At 35.7% G+C, this 19,440-nt stretch overlaps 1 protein-coding gene across 1 annotated transcript in view; it reads left to right on the top strand.

Annotated features, from left to right (window-relative positions):
* Positions 1–19,440, top strand: part of IPO8 (importin 8) — an 86,257-nt gene that overhangs the window by 12,923 nt on the left and 53,894 nt on the right. The window contains exons 3-12 of the mRNA XM_042946181.1: positions 497–653; positions 3,706–3,864; positions 4,863–5,019; positions 8,465–8,554; positions 10,301–10,395; positions 11,247–11,331; positions 13,689–13,823; positions 15,646–15,745; positions 18,737–18,813; positions 19,101–19,217. Of these exons, the coding sequence (XP_042802115.1) occupies positions 497–653; positions 3,706–3,864; positions 4,863–5,019; positions 8,465–8,554; positions 10,301–10,395; positions 11,247–11,331; positions 13,689–13,823; positions 15,646–15,745; positions 18,737–18,813; positions 19,101–19,217 (1,172 nt within the window). The remainder of the gene's footprint in view (positions 1–496; positions 654–3,705; positions 3,865–4,862; positions 5,020–8,464; positions 8,555–10,300; positions 10,396–11,246; positions 11,332–13,688; positions 13,824–15,645; positions 15,746–18,736; positions 18,814–19,100; positions 19,218–19,440) is intronic.

The following is a 19,440-nucleotide window of genomic DNA, read 5'->3' as shown; positions in this document are numbered from 1 at the left end:
TATTTTAGAAGGGTTAGACAAAAATTAGCAATATTTCAAATATGGTAGTATGTGCAGGATAGTAGCCAGTGAAAGAAAATAAACAGGAAAAGCAGTCTACATGAAGGACAGTAGAATTTCACCTGTTGTAAACTCAGCATAGGCATTATGAACTGTATGATTTTTATGATATTAAAGTACATTAAGATAGTTTCATTTAGACTACCTGGTATTTAGTCTAAGGATGCATACTTGATTCCTCGATCATTTTTCTGTCATATAAACTCGGAAGCTTGATTTAATGAAATGTTTTCTGCTTAAATTTGCTTTACGAGTTAAAGAGAAACTTACATTTCTTACACATTTTCCCTTCCCCAGTTTGCTATTTATAATTGTAAGATTTTCCATTTTTGCTGAGTATCCTGTTTAGCAGGGCTTAGCCTTGCATGCTCTGTAAAGCTGAATTAAAGCCATCTTTTCAATACTGCTACATTAGCATTGTTTTCCTCTATCTTAGCTGCCATTTACTTGAAGAACATGGTGACACAGTACTGGCCTGACCGAGAACCTCCACCAGGGGAAGCGGTATTTCCATTCAACATTCATGAAAATGATCGCCAGCAAATACGTGATAACATTGTGGAAGGAATAATTCGGTCTCCAGATTTAGTGAGGTACATTATACTATATATGATTAGTAGCAGGCACAAAATACTTGGATGGGAGAGGTTGGATTTAATCATCAGCTTCAAGTTCGTATTTCTAAAGAGGTAAAGTAATGAAGGTGGGCACTCAAAAAATATTGTTTTACTTATTTGTCTTTGCATTTGTAATTATTTGCCTCAGAATATTTTGGAAAAGATTTAGTTGCCATAATTAGCCACAAAGAGTTAAGGCAAAAATCATACTTAACTAAGATTATATAAATCCTTGCTATTTAAATAATCTGTGTTCTTAGTTATGGTTTCTTTACGTTTTACTATCTGTTTCTGCCACTTCCCCCACCCTGATACAGGGAAATTGACTTCTGGGAATTTTAACCTACCACTTTTCTTTATACTTTACCTATCTTTTTACTCATTTTTTATGAACTGAGTATCTTTTCCTTTGGAGAAGACAGGATAGAGTAGGTATAAGCTAGAAGATTGGCTCTGGTTTTTATTTTTTATTGTTTTTAAATTTATTTTATTTTTAAAAAATGTTTATTTGAGAGAGAACATGAGCAGGGGTGGGGCGGGGAGAGAGGAGGAATCCCAAGCAGGCTCCATGCTGTCAGTGCAGAGCCCGACGTGGGGCTCAAACTCATGAACCATGAGATCATGACCTGAGCTGAAATCAAGAGTCAGATGCTCAACCCACTGAGCCACCCAGGAGCCCCTGGTTTTTAAAATTCAGGTTAGAGGGTCAACTGGGTAGCTTAGTGGGTTGAGCGTCCAGCTCTTGATTTCTCAGCTCAGGTCATGACCTCGCAATTTGTGGGATTGAGCTCTGCATCGGGCTCCAGGTTGATGGCATGGAGCCTGCTTGGGATTCTCTCTCTCCCTCTCTCTCTGCCCCACTGTGGTGTGTGCACTCTCTCAAAAGAATAAACAAACAAACAAACATAAAAAAAAAAATATAAAATTCAGATTAGATGCTATAGAGCAGCACTGTCCAAGAGACCTTTTTATGATGGTCTATGATGATGGAAATCTATAGCCATGGCATGACTATTGAGTACTTGAAATGTGGCTACTGTAACTGAGGAATTGAATTTTTCATCTAATTTTGGTTAAAGTGTTAACATAGAGCTAGTGGCTTCCCCTATTGCACAGCAGAGCTCTTGAGTCATAAAAATTTTGCAATTTTAAAAAAGGAAAAATAGATTTTTTTTCAATGTGAGCTTGTAATTAAGTTTCTGTTGAAAAGGGAGGAGGGAAATAGGTGAACCTGAGGTAGGGGAATGAAACTGTTTAATGTTAAGAGATGAGATAGATATAGCTTTATCCCCGAGTGTCTCATGTACATTATGTCATAAGCAGTAGTAGGGGAAAAACGTGGGAGGAGAACAAAAGGAAGGAGAATAAACATTGAACTCCTCTTTGTGTAGTTATTTTGTTAAGAGGAGAAAGTAGGCATATTGATTAAAGACAATCGCCATTATTCTCAGTGGGGTGCCCAAACGCCAGTCTGGCAGTGGTTCCCCTATGCTACTGTCATGTGTTTGTGTCTTGTCAGATCTTTACATTTCCTCTCTGAATTGTGTGATCCTTAAACACGGTAATGTAAGAAAGGATGGCTGCTCATTGCCATTCTTGGTGTGATTGGAATAAGAAAGGGTTGACGGGGGAGGGTCACCTGAAGGTGAAATTTAGAAAAATGAAAAGTTTCAGTTTTGTTGCACACAAATATGACCTATTTATTGTTTAGGAACAACTGCTGGTGGTGCAAGAGGAGACGTTTATCTTTGTTATGAGGCAGTTGCTTTATGTCCTTAAGGCTTAATTGTAATCACTTTTGAAGAACTGTTTTCAAAGTTTAAGAGTATTGCAAAGGAAATTTTTCAAGTGGATTTTGTAACATAAAGTAAAGGTATTATTTTGTGAGTTTCATTTCAGAGAATCCTAGTTATTGGCTATTCAACTGAACACACAGTTTTGTTTCCTAACCATTTGCAAATGACCACATAAGGACATATTGATTGTTTGTAGAAGAAAAATGTTTTCCTTATTTTTTTTTCAATCTCAATACAGTAGGGATCCCATTGGAGAAATGATTACCGACTTAAACGTTATGAGGTCACATCTTTTATCACTTTGTGGTGTTATTAAAGAGAATTCTCTCGGGGCACATGGGTGGCTCGGTGGGTTGAGCGTCCACCTTTGGCTCAGGTCATGATCTCACGGTTCGTGGGTTCAAACCCTGTGTCAAGTTCTGTGTTGACAGCTCAAAGCCTGGATATTGCTTCAGATTCTGTGTCTCCCTCTCTCTGCCTCTCCTTCACTCACACTCTGTGTCTCTCTCTCTTAAAAATAAATAAAACATTAAAAAAAAATTAAAGAGAATTCTGTTTCATGACTTTCTTACCGCCTTTTTCTTCATTTCTTTGCAAATAACTCTTAGCTTTCATCTTCAAGAATTGCCTGCTAATAGTTTCTTATTCTTAAAGTAAAGAAATTATTACCTCAGGAAGCTTTGATAGGAGCAGCATACTGTGTTGGCTATTAACTGATAATGGATGCTTCAAGGTTTTGGCTCACAGAGATGCTTCCCACAGTTATGACGGCCTCTGTTTTACCTACTTTGACTATTTTTAGACTTTTTCCAGTTGAAATTATACAATATTTGTTTTGTTTTGTTTTCCCCTTAGGATATAATAACCAAAAGCTGGAAAATTTTGCAGAGCTGAGGTGGATTTGTTGTCTGTTTTGTTTTTTTTTTTGGCAAAAATTTAAATGAATTTTTATTTTTAATTTCTTGTTTTTCCCCAAAGCTGTATTTAGGATAATCCTGTTTGAAAATTTTCATTCATTTTAGGAAATTACCTATTTTGTTTGTTTCCATAAGTAAAGATACTGAGAAAGTTTTCCTTTATAGGACTGTTGTTTTTTTCCCCCTACCCCCGATATGTAACTATATAATATAGGTAAATAGGAGTTAGAGTGTTTTTATGAAAATTATTAGAGGTGTTTGAAACCTGATATTTATAACTACTTAGATTTTGGACTTTTTTCCCCCACCTTATAGAGTCCAGTTAACAATGTGTCTCCGTGCCATCATTAAATATGATTTCCCTGGTCACTGGCCAGCGGTAGTCGACAAGATAGACTATTACTTGCAATCACAGAGCAGTGGAAGCTGGCTTGGCAGTTTATTATGTCTGTATCAACTGGTGAAGACATATGAGTAAGTTGATTTCTGTTGGCTGAAGATACCAGTCTTGTGTTACTTAGAAAGGATTAAATTGCATAGAGAGATCTGCTCTATGGGTGTTCTGCAAAATCAGGTTAGTTTGGGAAATGTTAGGTTAAGCACAAACATGTTTATTTACTACAGTCATTCAAAGAACCTTTAATCTGCTATTGTACATTGCTAATCTCTAAGGCAGTGATAAGATATGCAGTGTTTCTTGAATTTGTCAGTTTCAGAGGCCCATTTAGTAACAGGTTTCCTTGGAAACTCTCATATAGAGGTACTCTAACATTTGTGTTCAGGTGGGTGCATTGTTAAGTAAACCAAACATTTAACTTTTTGGATGCAAGATGTTGAAGTTTCTTTGCTAGTAACCTTCTTTTCGATAGAAGTTGCTTGGGAGATAGGAGACTAGTGTCACATTTAATAGCATTGCTTTCTGGTTTCTAAGAGGATTGCTTCCTTCTTAGGTATGCAGAGTCCTATAGTTAAAAACTAGTTAGTTCAGACTCTGTAGAGTCTTTAGAAGATTATTTTAAATTGGGAGCAATTGAAATGATCTAAGAACACCTAAGTTTGCAAGCTATTTTAACTTCTCAATTTAGCGTATTATAAGAAGAAATGTTTTTTTCCCCACATTATAATAGGATTGTCCATTTAAAAAGGCATATCAACTTGTATTTTATAGGAAGAGTTGTGGTATGATGAAAATTTAGTAGAAAAATTCATTTAGGAAATTTGCAAAATAGTCTAGAATGCTTTTAAATCAATTTAAATCTTTCTAGAAAGATTTTAGTTTCGCTGCCTAAAACAGGGATGTGCTCTTTCAAAGTTTCTTCCAAGTTTATTCTAACAGTCCAAACAAAATGTTAGCCAGTGTTTGGAATGTTTTGTTAGCTTTATCTAGTTTAAAAAATATTTTTTATTCATTATTTATAGCTCTTTTGTAGGGGGGAAATGATTTTTTTGTCTTTTTGTCTTTGCTCATGTAGATATAAGAAAGCAGAGGAAAGAGAGCCTCTTATAGCAGCAATGCAAATATTTCTGCCTCGTATTCAGCAACAAATCATGCAGCTCCTTCCTGATTCCTCACATTATTCTGTTTTACTACAGAAACAGATTCTGAAAATCTTTTATGCACTTGTTCAGGTAAGTTTCTACTGCAGAAGAAAAATATAGGGTCTTGTAAATATGACATATGGAAAGTGCTTAATAAATGTCAGTTATTAAAAATTATTATATATTCTCACATGTATTTATTTATTTTTTAAAAATGTTTTATTTATTGAGGTTGGGATGAGGGGAACAGAGAGAGGAGAGAGAGAATCCCAAGCAAGCTCTGCACTGTCAGCATGGAGCCTGACGCAGGGCCTGATCTCACAAAACTGGGATCATGACCTGATCCGAAATCAAGAGTTGGACCCTTAACCGACTGAGTCACCCTGGTGCCCCTCACATGTATTTCTTAAAAAAACAAAAAACAAAAACAACCTCATGAGAGAATAGGCTCACAGAAATTAACTTAGTCATCCAAGGTTATCTTAGTGGCAGAGCTCAGAGTCACTGACTATACCTTTCACTCCAGTGTCTGAAGTGCTGGGTAAGGAAGAACCAGGGTAATTAACTGCCCCTAAATTACTTGCTTAATCTGTCAGCATTCTGCCTACTGATAAATTAGGATTATGGGAGAAGAGGAAGGAAAAGAAGAGGGTCCCTCTTTTACTGGGAAATCATACTGGTGATAGTTTCTTTGCAATTTGACCCAATTTAAAGCTAACAAAAAAGATTTAGTACCTCATTTTTCTTCACTTAAACTACTTCCTTTTTCTTATCTGAAAGCTGTAAAGAACATTAATATGAGAGTCTAAAACATAATTAGAAGGGGACAGAGATGGAATGTTTTAAATATAAAAATATTTTAAATTTAATCCTTGAAAGATTTAGATAAATTATTTAGATCTGGGTGGAGGAAGAATAATTGTCAGGCTCTAAAGTGTTTGAAGATGAATGAGTCATATCTCTGTTAGCATGCCTTTTTTTTTTTTTAAGTTTACTTATTTTGAGAGAGTGAGCGTGGGGTGGAAAAGGGGCATAGAGAGAGGGAGAGAGAATCCTAAGCAGGCTCCACACTCAGCGTGGAGCCCGACACAGGGCTTGATCTCATGACTGAGATCATGACCTGAGCCAAAATCAAGAATCATACGCTTGACCAACTGAGCCACCTAGACTCCTCTAACATGACTTTTTAGTTAGTCATGGCAAGAGGGTAGTGTTGTTGAGCTAGAGAGCCGAGATAGTTGGTTTTGTTCTTGTCTCCATATGCCACTTAATTAAGTACTTTTGTAGTATTTCAGAATATTTCACTTTAATAACAATTTATATTTTTAGATGAATCTTTTAAACTTAAAAAAATTTTTTTAATGTTTTTCTTTATTTTTGAGAGAGAGACAGAGTGAGTGAGGGAGGGGCAGAGAGAGAGAGGGAGACACAGAATCTGAAGCAAGCTCCAGGCTCTGAACTGTCAGCACAGAGCCCAACATGGGGCTTGAACTCACGAGCTGTGAGATCATGACCTGAGTCGTTTAACTGACTGAGCCACCTAGGCACTCCAGCATCTCTTAAACTTTTAATAGAGAATGATCTGATGTAGGTTTTTTTTGTTTTTTTGTGTGTGTTTTTTTTTTCCAGCTTAGCCTTTTGTAGGGAGATGGAAGGGAGGAGGAAGTGTATCTGAAAAGAGAGAAGAAACTAGGATACTTGGAAACTATATTCTGCCCCCCCACCCCTGCCCTTTTTTAAAACTAATAGAGAAGGAAGATAGATGGTACCTTTGGCTATTTATTAAAACACTGTTCAGAAATTTTCCTTGGGAGAAGCACTCTACTCTGAGGGAAATATTTTTTATTCAGTGAGATGTTCTGCTATTAGATAGAGGAACATCCCATTTATACAGAGGCTGGACTTCCCTTTCCCATCTAAAGAAGCATAGTAGGAATCAGGAAGTAAGAGGCTGATGAAATGATTTTCCTAAAGCCTCCACCTCTGTTTGATTTGCTAAGAGGGCAAAGTCTAGAATGTTTTCTCTCAACATTTGCTGCTGCAAACATAAAAAACCAATGCAAACCCTCAACATTTTTAATCACTTTGGTAATCTATTTTATGCTACTACATTAATATGCTCCCTCTGGGAATCCTGGAAGCAAAAATTCAGGCAGCTTTAAGAGGTACCATACAAGGATAATGTATGGAGAAAGTTAATGTCTGATAATTTGGGAAGAGGCAGAAAAATTTATTTTAAGGAGTATGATACAATTAAGTTGACTTTGTCTAAGTAGCATTTATTAAACATTGTGTACAGAGCATGTGGATATTCCATACATACTTCAGAATTCAGTTTGTCCAGAAGTGAACTCCTCGTCACTCTCCCACTAATGCTGAATCCTCTGCTCCCTATCTCAGGCCCAAACCATTCCCCATTGCACTTAAGCTGGGAACTTCCTAACATGGCTTATAAAACCCTTCTGGCTCCACCTTATCTTTTACCATTCTTACCTTTGTACTTTATACTCTAGGCATACCGAAATTCTTTCAGCTTCATGAGAACGTCATGCCTTCAGCCTCTGAAACGCTGTACAAAAATACAGGAACACTCTTGTCCTTTATGCCCTGGGCAGTTTGTGCTCTTTCTCCAGGTCTCAGCTTGTGTATCACTTCTAGAAAGATGTCCCTGATCCCACCAGCCTGGATGAGGCGATCCTTCCATGTGTGCCTTTAACAATGTTGTACTGTTTTTTTATCTGTATTATATATCCTACCATATTGTAATTCCTTGTTTATATGTGTGTTTTCCCTAACTAGAGTGTAAGCATTGTGAGGACAGAGACTGCCTCTTACCTGTCATTGTGTTCTTAACGTGTAGAGGTTTCGAAAATGCATGGATGCAGAGGCACTGTGCCTTGCCTCCTGTAACTCACAGTGTGGTTATAGAGTAGCTATGGTGTTGTGCTGCAGTGTAGAGGAAAGTAATTGAACAAAGTGTGTCATGAGGTAAAGATTTTCATTTAAGTGGTTAAAATGAGTTCTCACCACAAAAAAAGGTAATTGTGTGAGGTGATGGAGGTGTTAACCTTATTTTGGTAATCAATTAAAAAAATATATATATGTGCATCAGATAATCACATTGTGTATCTTAAGCTTACACAATGGTATATGTCAATTATATCTCAATAAAGCTGGGGAAAAAAGTGGTTAAAAGGAAAAGCTTGATACACAAAGGTGCAAATGGTAAAAATCACTTATCTAGAATCTCATGCTGAATAAATGAGACCTTACTGTAATAAAGTTTTTTTCTTTTTCATTTAAAAACGTTGCAGAGAAACAATTCATGGCATGTATACTTCTAGATTTTCAAAATTTTAGTTTATGTATATATGCTTATATTTAAGTTAAATTTACGTTGAACCATATGAAATTACCATTTTCATGGTCAAACGTTAACCATTGGATGTATTTCAGCCTTCCAATATAGGTGAAATTGTGGCTTTTTTCGGAGGGGAAGAATTATTGTTTGATGACATCGTTCTTTTGCTTTCAGTATGCATTGCCTCTTCAACTGGTGACTAACCAGACCATGACAGCGTGGATGGAGATCTTTCGAACTATTATTGACAGGACAGTTCCTCCTGTAAGGAAGGGCTTCTGTTCTTCAGAAAAATTGGGAAAACTTGGGTTTGGGATATTTGTGGTGGGCCAATTGATTATCTTAGCCTGCTATTTGTAAAAACAATTACTATTCTCATAAAAATAGTAATACTTATTTTTATAAAGTTCAGATAAGCAAAATTAATAAAATATATTTAATCCTACTAAAGACAATAAGAACCATTTTTTTTTTAATTTTTAAAATTAAGTTTATTTTGAAGGAGAGAAACCATTTTTAAAACTTGGTATTTATTTTTCTGGCCTTTTTTCCCCTCTGGATCTATATATGGCCACATTTTATTTATAAAAATGGCATAGGTAGGTACTGTTTTGAAATTCATTTTTCATTTAAAATCTCTTGTAAATATTTTTTATTATGAATGTTTTTATATTGTCATTTTTGTTGAATGCTTCATTTGCTGGACATTTAGGTGGCTTTAGGGTGTTGGTGTTTGAACTATAAGGATGTATGTAGTTAAATTTTTATGTACATACACTATTATTTTCTTTGGATAAACTCCTAGAAGTGTTTAAGACTTTGACAGATCTTACAAAATGCTCTCTAGAAACATTGTCCTGGATTATACTTTATTAAGTAGGGACTGAGAATGTCTGTCATGTTAAATTCTAAGGTTGCCAGTTTGGTAGATGAAAGATGGTGTCTCTTTTTTTTTAATTTTTTTTAAAATTAATTAATTAATTAATTTTAACGTTTATTTATTTTTGAGACAGAGAGAGACAGAGCATGAATGGGGGAGGGTCAGAGAGAGGGACACACAGAATCTGAAACAGGCTCCAGGCTCTGAGCTGTCAGCACAGAGCCCTACACGGGGCTCGAGCTCACGGACCGTGAGATCATGACCTGAACCGAAGTCGGCCGCTTAACCGACTGAGCCACCCAGGCGCCCCAACATTTATTTATTTTTGAGAGGCAGAGAGTGAACACAAGCTTGGGAGGGGCAGAGAGAGAGGGAGACACAGAATCTGAAGCAGCCTCCAGGCTCTGAGCTGTCAGCACAGACCCCGATGCGGGGCTCGAACCCAGGAACTGTTGAGATCATGACCTGAGCCGAAGTCAGCTGCTTAACCAACTGAGCCACCCAGGCACCAACCCCCCCCCCCCCCCGCCCTTTTTTTTCTTTATTTTAGTTCTTTTTTTTTTTTTTAACATTGACAGTGTATCATTTTTATCTGTAATAACAGTGATGCTGTATTTCACTAGTCAACCTAATAACTAGTCAAAATAACTAAATTAAATTACATATTTTTAAATGTAAGCTTGTCTTCAAATATGCAATATTCTTTCTTTTATCCATATCTTGGGACAGATTATATTGAGGTTTAATTTATATACAAAATATACAAAACTTAGGTAAGAGATCAGTGAATTTTGACAAACATTTACCTGCATCACTATTTCCTAGATCAAGATATAAAACCTTTCTGTCATCCCAGAGTTTCCTCAAGGGACATGGTGTTGTGTATTTTGTTTTACATTTATTTGGGCCTTTTGAAGGTAGGAGATAAATGTGAACAATAGCATTAGTTAGTTGAAATTTGCTTTGCTTATTTAATTCCTACCTAGCAATCCGTAAGTAAGAATTTGCATTTGTATGGCAACCTAAACTCACTATAATATTAATTTATAATAAGATTTATTTTGCTTTTGTTATTTACATAAACCCCTTTACCATGCAGGAATTTAATCTGGGTGTTTTTGTCCCCTTAGGAGACTCTGCAGATTGATGAGGATGATAGACCAGAACTAGTCTGGTGGAAGTGTAAGAAATGGGCACTACATATTGTAGCTCGTCTCTTTGAACGGTAATTCTGTTTACTAGATTTGTGATCTTATGGTCAATACCTCAGTACTGAATATAATAAAGCTCGATAGGTCCCTTGATCCTTCACAGTATATCACTGTTAGCCTTGTTTTTTATTTTTGAGAGAGCGAGAGAGCGAGCGAGCGAGTAGGGGGAGGGGCAAAGAGAGGGCAGGATACAGAATCTGAAGCAGGCTCCAGGCTCCAAGCTGTCAGCACAGAGCCCGACTCAGGGCTGAAACTCAAGAACCATGAGATCATGACCTGAGCCAAAGTCAGATGCTTAACCAACTGAGTCACCCAGGTGCCCCTCACTGTTAGTCTTTAAAGCCACAGTGGGCAAAAAGAAGTCACCCTTTGTTTGTTTTAAGGTAGGCCTAACTGTGATTATTGGTTTTGAGATTATAATGATGTGGACAGTCTTCTCTGGTCTTTCTGTTCTTCTGTAAAAAAAGAATGGGCATGACATTTTTTAGTTCATTGGAAATACCTAGGAATTGTACAAGAAGGTTCATGGCTACTTAGTTCCATAAGAAAGTTAGTGAAATTTAATTATTGATGCATTTTTTGAAAAAGAAAAAAGAGTCATATGTAATATTTTTATTTGTAATATTTGCCCTTTAGGAACTCTTGGTTAAGTAGGTGGAAGCTTCTGTCTGAAATTTTAAGTATGGCCCAGAATCTAAGTACAAGCTTATTATGATTTCATCTTGGGGCTTGTGGAAAAGGGGCAAGTGTTAGTTTTCTGCCCACATAGCATAGATCTTTCAACAAGGGATGGTATTTAAACCAGTGAGCATGCTCTTGTTTTAAAATTTTACAGCATTTAAACATTTTCTCTTTGTGTTTTAAGATATGGAAGCCCAGGAAATGTCACAAAAGAATACTTTGAATTTTCTGAATTCTTTTTGAAAACCTATGCAGTGGGAATTCAGCAGGTAATAAACGTATGCTTTTTAAATAGAAGGACAGTTACTCCTGAAAATAGTTGTCATTTCTATTCATTTAAAAGTAGATTATGAACATATTAATACATTATATATTTATAGGGGATAAAATGGCAGATCTGGGAATCTAATATAGTGCAATCAGTTTTAGAACCAAACGTCCTAGGGCAGCTTGCATAAGAAGTGTCCTTCCAAACTCCTAGATGCTAGATTCAAAGCTTTTAAGTTTATTGATACTGATGTCACAGTGACCAGTGCTTAGATTGGGTTCTTCTATTAACTCTTGGACCTCTTATGGGTTTCTTATTCTCTGTTCGTTTGATCTCCCCTCTTTGTTCTAAACTTTTATATCAGAAGATTTATGTAATGAATTGATTCATTTCAAGAGAGCTTGAGCTCAGAAATTAAGATCTTTGGTTGAGAACTTACACATTTTTGTGGAAGTTGAGGAACCATTCTCTACAGTGCAAATTAGGAGTTCTTGAGAAATAATCCAAGTTGATATTAATATTTAAAACGTACACAGGACATTTGGGCATGAAGATTGGTTGATCTGTATTGCCATTTGAATCACATTTTTGTTTATATTTCAACAAATAAAATTTAAACTATTCAAGCACTGGCTGTTTCAGGACTATAGTGAGGAAGCAAAGATTAATCAGACATAGTAAAAGGCTTTAATGATATAGAGGGTGTTTCTAGATTTTTATAAATCTATGCATATTAGTCTTCTTTATTGTCAGTGATATCAAGCTAACTGCCTCAAACCTGTCATCATAGATGGAGTACTTCCTTTGATAGATGATCGTTTTGTCTACTATCATTTTATAGATTATCATTTCTAAAAAGTACCTTGCAACAATTCAGGAAAGCTGTGGCTGTAATTTTCTCACAAATTATTTTGTTGGCCCACAAGACAGTCTGTAGGGAATATTAGTGAATAATGAATAAAATTATCTGTTCAGCCATTCAGTATGGAAACTAGGATAATCAGGAAGCCAGGCAGTTCTGTCTTCTATTATTTCCACTGCAGTTAAACTCATTAACCATCTTGAAGTTGATGCCTTCTTGAAGTGTGTTTGGCCGAGTTTTTCCAGTGTCATGTAAACGTGTGTATGTTTTGTATGTACATACACATTCAGATTTGATGGCATTGCATCCATGTCATAAACTATTTGTACATTGGTTATTTAAGATATATATTCCTAGCATTTAAAAATTATTTTCTTATTAAAAACTGTTGTCTCCTTTGCTGTTGTTTCTTTGGGTGAGCCAAACTGTCTAGGAAGACCCATGTTCCATAGCATCCCCTTTTGGCCTGCATTGCAGAAAGGGCATTTAGGCGATGGTGGGACTTCTTACAATGCTTATAAACCTAATTTTACATAACTTGAGCTGAATTTATGTTCTGAGTTCATCAATTCTGTACATGTTTTGAGAGAACTCTCTTTATTTAGCAGTTTAGGTTTAAGCTTGCTATCCTGAAGTGCTCTGGGACTGGGAATTGGAAGATTTGGATTTTGTCGTAGTGCTATCTCTGATGGGCAGGTCCTTGGGATAGTCATAAGCCACTTTGGGCATGGTTCCTTCCTTAGAAACAATTTAAAAAAAAAAAAAAAAAACAAAAACTTTTCAGTTTTGTGTTATATTTACAAAGACTTTCTGTGGTGTGGGATTATAAAATAAAATTCTTCGATATTTTCTTCTAGGCATTCTAGAAGAATATATAGAAATATATAGAAAGAATATATAGAAAATATCTAGAAGATATTTTCTTCTAGGCTTTCATTTTTGTTGTTGAAATAGTTCCCCATCTGGAATTAATTTTGGGATGGAGTTTAGTTAGGGAGCCAATTTATTTTTTTTTCGTGGGGCTAATCAGTTGTCCTGATACTGTTTTCTGGATAACTTATTATTTCTCTTCCAATTTGAAATGCAGCTTTATCAAATAATTAAAATCTGTTAATGGTATCTCTTGCTGTATAGATGTTTTCAGTGTTCATTTTGTGAAGTCTGTTATTATTTCTCTTAACCGGAGTCTTAACTTATTTGAAGAGCTTAGTTACATGGAATAGAGCATAGACTTGTGACTTGTTCTGCGTTGTTCCACAGGTTAGAAGTAGGACAAAAGGCTGGAAATCCCAGTGAGACGTCCTTCAGTTCAGTATAACTTGGATCCATCTAATTAAAACTGCCCACATGTTTTCTCACAAAATATTAGTTTCTCTAAAAATCAGTTTATTTGTATTTTTGTGGATTCTGGGTTTTATGTCATGCCTAAAATGCCCCTCCCTTTAACCTTAAAATTATTTATGTTCTCCTATACTTTCTTTCCCATTTACCTGTAGGTACTACTAAAAATTTTAGACCAATATAGACAGAAAGAGTATGTAGCCCCCCGTGTTCTTCAGCAAGCATTCAACTATCTCAATCAAGGGATTGTTCATTCTGTCACCTGGAAGCAGATGAAGCCACACATACAGGTCAGTGTCAGGGAATAGCTCTCCAAAATTATTCTCTGGTTAAGTTAGGTTTTCTAGACACTAATCCTGTATGTCATATTTAACATATTTTTATTTCTATTAATTTCAAATGTGTGCAGTCTTATATTTGATAGGAAGGGCTTGGAAATTTAAGTATTTGAGAAGAGTGAAGCTTTCAAGTTTAATAGAGTTGTAAGACCTGGATTCATTTGGTCTTTCTTGGAGTCTCATGTGGCCTCAGTTTCTCCTCTGTTCAGTTGGCTAGTGTTTTTCTATCCTTCTTATCTTCTTTTTTTTAATGTTTTTATTTATTTTTGAAAGAGAGACAGCATGAGTGGAGGAGGGGCAGAGAGAGAGAGAGAGGGAGACATAGAATCTGAAGCAGGCTCCAGGCTCTGAGCTGTCAGCACAGAGCCCATCGCGGGGCTCGACCTCACGAACCATGAAATCATGACCTGAGCCAAAGTCAGACGCTCAACTGACTGAGCCACCCAGGCGCCCCTCTATCCCTCTCATCTAAAGGTCACTAGGATCAGATGTGGTATTGTATGCAATAGCATTTTGAAAAGAGTCACCAGGGCTGTACTAAGGTAGTATTATTTTGCAGTAGATGAAGCCTGAAGCATGATCATTTTCTTTTGTAGATAGAAGCTAATGAGGTTTTTATTTTTCTTTTTGGCTTAAGTTCTGTAGCAGAAGTTATAGTTTTCTGTTTTTATATCAATTGTTTACTTAAAGATAGAATTCAGCCTCATTAAAGAACAAATGAGAATCAAAAATTATGAGCCATTAATGAATAAATTCTTATATGTATGTAGATAATTTTAGGTAATTCAGGGATGTTAGGAACTGAATTTTTTTTTTTCTCAAACTGTGAATTCTTAAATTCTGTAATCTCTATGATAGTTCCTAAAAAGGAAAACACATTTCTTTACTTTGCCTTTGGTGTCCAGGATGGAATTTGCTTAGTATTACTTTATTACTGGTTTTATAAATATAATATCTTTTGTTTTCTGTAGACCTCTTAGTAATATTTGTCTAATCCTATTGATCAAATAGTGATAATTTCTTTGCAGTTAATAATGGTACTGATTTCATTTTATATGCTATGTTCTTATAAAGTAAGAATGGATTTTTTTTCTTTACTTGATGCCTTTGGCCTTATTTTTACATAGCCATTGTATAGGAATAAGAAAAGTCCAGTCTCTTGGTTGAATTTTTTTCTCCCAGAATTTAATTTGGAATAAGTGAGAAGAGATGATCCTATTTCTACATGTATAATTGTTAAATGGGCTTAGTAGAGCATTAGCAGCAGATGTGATTTTTTTTCTGACTGAAACCTGCATTTCTAGAGTAGGAAATTAGGTTTTTGAAAGTGGAAGAGGAAAAGAAATTTTAATATTGCTGGCACGTTGACATTTAGGACCAAAATGGAAATGTAAGAATGTTCACAATAAGAAATACAATAATAAATATAATCTTGGCTTGATAATTATCTCTCTTCCTTAAAGAATTAAGGTGTGTTTAATATTGATCTGTTAGTAAAACTTTATTATCCCTGCTTTTGCTTCCAAGAATAGCATTTCCATTCATCTCTTTATATTTTAATCAGTTGTTTAAAAACAATCTTAAGTTTAATTCTGTCTGCCCCACACCCGCAGGCTCTTGCTTTCCTGCTTTCCCCTCAGCCAACACAGGCTGAACACAAAGATTAACAGTTTGGAAAACGAACATCAGAAAGGCTATCAGTAAATACATTATTAATATTCCCCAAATTTGAATAGCCTATAGCCATTTGTTGTTTTGTTTTTTCTCTTCTTAGAATATCTCTGAAGATGTGATTTTTTCTGTGATGTGTTATAAAGATGAGGATGAAGAACTGTGGCAAGAAGATCCATATGAATATATAAGAATGAAATTTGGTAATCGAGATGATTTTATTCCTCATTACATTAGTCCCTTGATATGTAGAGTAATATAACTTAATTTATATTTTATTGCTGTATTAAATTCCCAAAGTTCTGCTTTACATGAGAAACTCTGAAGAGTTTGATGTTCTCTTGAGCCAGTGGACTTGAGGCCTTTGAGTGTAAAAGATGGAAAGCTGTTTTGTTCACCCCTCTTAGGGGTGCCGAAGCAGTCATGGAGCCAGCTACAACGTTTTCTGTTTTGATGCTGATCTGGAGGGACCATCCCTATCTCTACCTTTGGGAATACCCATTTGTAGGTTGGGTTGTTCTTAGTCTGGATCGTTTGGATTTCTGCATATTTTAGGAGCATTCCAATTTAGTATGCTTCTTTATCTTAGTGGCTAAGTATTCCAGAAGAGAGTGAGATTACCACTGTGTGGTCCCGTTCTCTGGAGGTTCTTTTTGCTTGGATTTTTCTGGCAGTTATTGAGTTGTGTAGGTTGCCTGAGTTCATTCCCTTTTACCCTGGTTTAAATGAGTCGCTTCATGGAATACTGTCACTTAACATAGCAAAATGTTGTTTGAATACCTGTTTCTCCTGCAGCTTAGAGCCATTTGAGGGCAGGGACTTTATCTTGTTTATTTGCTTTATGTTGCATTCTCCATCCCTCCTACACCTCTCCATTCCTCTACTAGTATTTGGCTCTAGTCTACCTTCAGTAAATGTTGAAATAAATAATTGATAAAATTAGCCCTGCCCAAGTCATGATGAAGATAGTGACAACATGGTGCTTTTCCCTTGTTGGGCCAGGTGTCTCTGGCTACTTCAGTCTGCTGGTATAGATGCTAAATTATTGGGTTATATTATTTTTACAGTGCTTTGTACTTAGTATTGTTTGGTCTATTGAGTGAGGGAATGCCTCTTGTCTTGGAGACAAAGTATGGGAAAAGCAAATGAATGAGAAACAGTATTTACCATCTGCTTTATCCCTCCATTCTACCATTTCCTTTTGAAAGTCATTTCACATATGCATGATTTATTTCTCCTTCCTAACGCTTTTGTTTTCTGGAAAAGAGTGATTAGCCTATCTTTCTTCTGTCTTCTTCAAGATATTCTTTTAGTGTTTAGTTTTTCTTTAATACCTGTGTGTTTTTCTAATGTGCAGAGTATTTGCTTAGTGTTCAGGAAGCTATCATTATTTCACTTTTCATGTTGAATGAGATAGTATCTCAGTTTTTAGAAATATAATACTTAAGAGCTGTGAGTGTTGATTGATAGAATTTACATTTTATTGATTAAAATAATATGGACAATTCAAGACTAACTGAAGTATTTTTTGAAAAATAATCTTTTGTGTACTAGAACATAGTGCCTACTATTTTTTTACTTTTGGATATATTGGATGCATATATTTTGGATACATATATTTTACTTTTGGATAACTATAGGAAAGAATAATTATAGAATCGTATAATTTTCTTTTTACATTTTTGTCATTTATAGTTATTTACATGAACAAATTATTCTTACCTAAATGCATTGACTGATACTAATAATGTTTTTAGATTTGGTAAAAACTATGAGAGCTCACAGGTTCCTGATGTTATGACATTATGGGTGTGATGCTGGCTTGGTCACTTATTTCTAAATTTTATTAAAAATTTTTTTTTAATGTTTATTTATTTTTGAGAGAAGGAGACAGAGCATGAGCAGGGGAGGGGCAGAGAGAGAGGGAGACACAGAATCTGAAGCAGGCACCAGGCTCCGAGCTGTCAGCACAGAGCCGGATGCCGGGCTGGAACTCATGAGCTGTGAGATCATGACCTGAGCCAAAGTCAGACGCTTAACCGACTGAGCCACCCAGGTGCCCACACCAGGTGCCCTGGTGTGATTGTGGGCAAGTTACTTACCCTCTCTGAGATGCAGTGTTTTCAGCTATAAAATCAGCAATGCTAATAGTGTTGGGAAGATTAAGCAGGATAATAGTTTATTAACTTATTTAACTGCTTAGAGTAGAATGTTAGATGGTTGTAAAATCTTAGCATAGTGCCTACCAAAGAAGTAAGTGCCTGGTACAGTAGGTAATCTCATTAGTATAGTGCCTGGCACTCAATAAGTGATAGTTATTAGTATTATTACATTTGTATTTTATATTTTGGCAAAGACTTAGATTTTTTTTTTATATATATTGAAATATGGGCATATAAGATACTTTTCAAGTTTTCAGATTTTTATCTATAACTACCTATTCTGAAATTTGTGAAATTTTTCTTGACATTAAACAGTGTGTTTTAAATAGGTGTGTATTCAATAAATGCGCATTGAATACCTGCTAAATCTACCTGTTGACAGAGCTGAGCGCTGGCCTAGCAGTCCATCAAGGCTTTTACACTTGTGGTTCCTTGGCTTGGAGAGCTTTCTCTTTAGAATTCCATGTAGAGTTTTCTCCCTCATTCATTCAATTTCTGCTTAAGTGTTCCCCTAACAGAATTAAAGATGGTTTCCCTGACACCCCATTTCCCTCACTCTCCATACTCCATCATTCTCTTTCTCCTTATCCTGTTGTATATTTGTTCTGAGCCTGACTTATTATGTGTGTATGTGTGTATATGTGTATAATTGGTTTCTTTTTTTTCCACCATGTGAGCTCTGTGAGGGCCCTGTTTGATCGTTGTGTCCCCAGAGCCTAGAACAGTGCTGGCACATAGTAAGCACTAAATAAATTGTTGTTGTTTTTTGATAGAAAGCACTTTTCCTGTGAAACAGATATGCCAGCCATGTATTATTCTCTTTAATATGCTTGTTTAAAAGGACAGCCTACAGAGTTTGAGAAATAATTGTGCATGGGAGCACCGGTACACCTTTAACTTTTTTATGCTATAAACCAGTGTCATATGTGGACTGTTTTATTTTTTTGTTTTGGAATAGTGGTCAGTCAGGTTTAAAATCTATAATAAGTAATTGTATTTTTACTAATGTGGTTTAACCTTTTAAAATCTTAGATATTTTTGAAGATTATGCTTCTCCCACCACAGCAGCCCAGACTCTCTTATATACTGCTGCAAAGAAAAGAAAAGAGGTATGCAGTAATTCTTTTTAAATCCAAGATTGAGAGGTGCACTGTGTGGATTTGACACTCTGTTATACCCCTAGTATTTGACAAATTATATTATTCATTATAACCTATCACTTTAGGAATATTTTTCTGTCCTAGTAAGGGAAAAGGGTTGTTTTCTTAATTATAATTGCTTGATAAAACACAGTAAGATGGCTTTAGTTTTGAAAATTTGTACATCCTATTTAATACTATAGCAGTTGGGCAGTGAAAGCTCACGTAGACTAAAACAGATTCTTCTGTTTCTGTAGGTGTTACCAAAAATGATGGCATTCTGTTATCAAATCCTGACAGACCCGAACTTTGACCCTAGGAAGAAAGATGGAGCCCTGCATGTGATTGGTTCCCTTGCTGATATTTTATTGAAGGTTCAACTACTCAAAATATAATTTACTTGAGCATAGGCAAATGAGAGGATATGACAGTTATGAATAATTTAAAACTTGTGACTGCTTCTGCATAATTGATTTGACTGTAAACATCCTTTTCTCTGTCACCCGTTTCTTTGATTAAAACAAAAATTTTACTTTGTCAGTTTTTCAGCATGAAACTGTTGCTAAATTAAAAAAGGATGCAATATGATTTTAGTGT

This window comes from Panthera leo, chromosome B4, assembly GCF_018350215.1.
Source record: "Panthera leo isolate Ple1 chromosome B4, P.leo_Ple1_pat1.1, whole genome shotgun sequence".
NCBI lineage: Eukaryota > Metazoa > Chordata > Mammalia > Carnivora > Felidae > Panthera > Panthera leo.
This window is presented reverse-complemented; position numbering and strand designations above follow the sequence as displayed.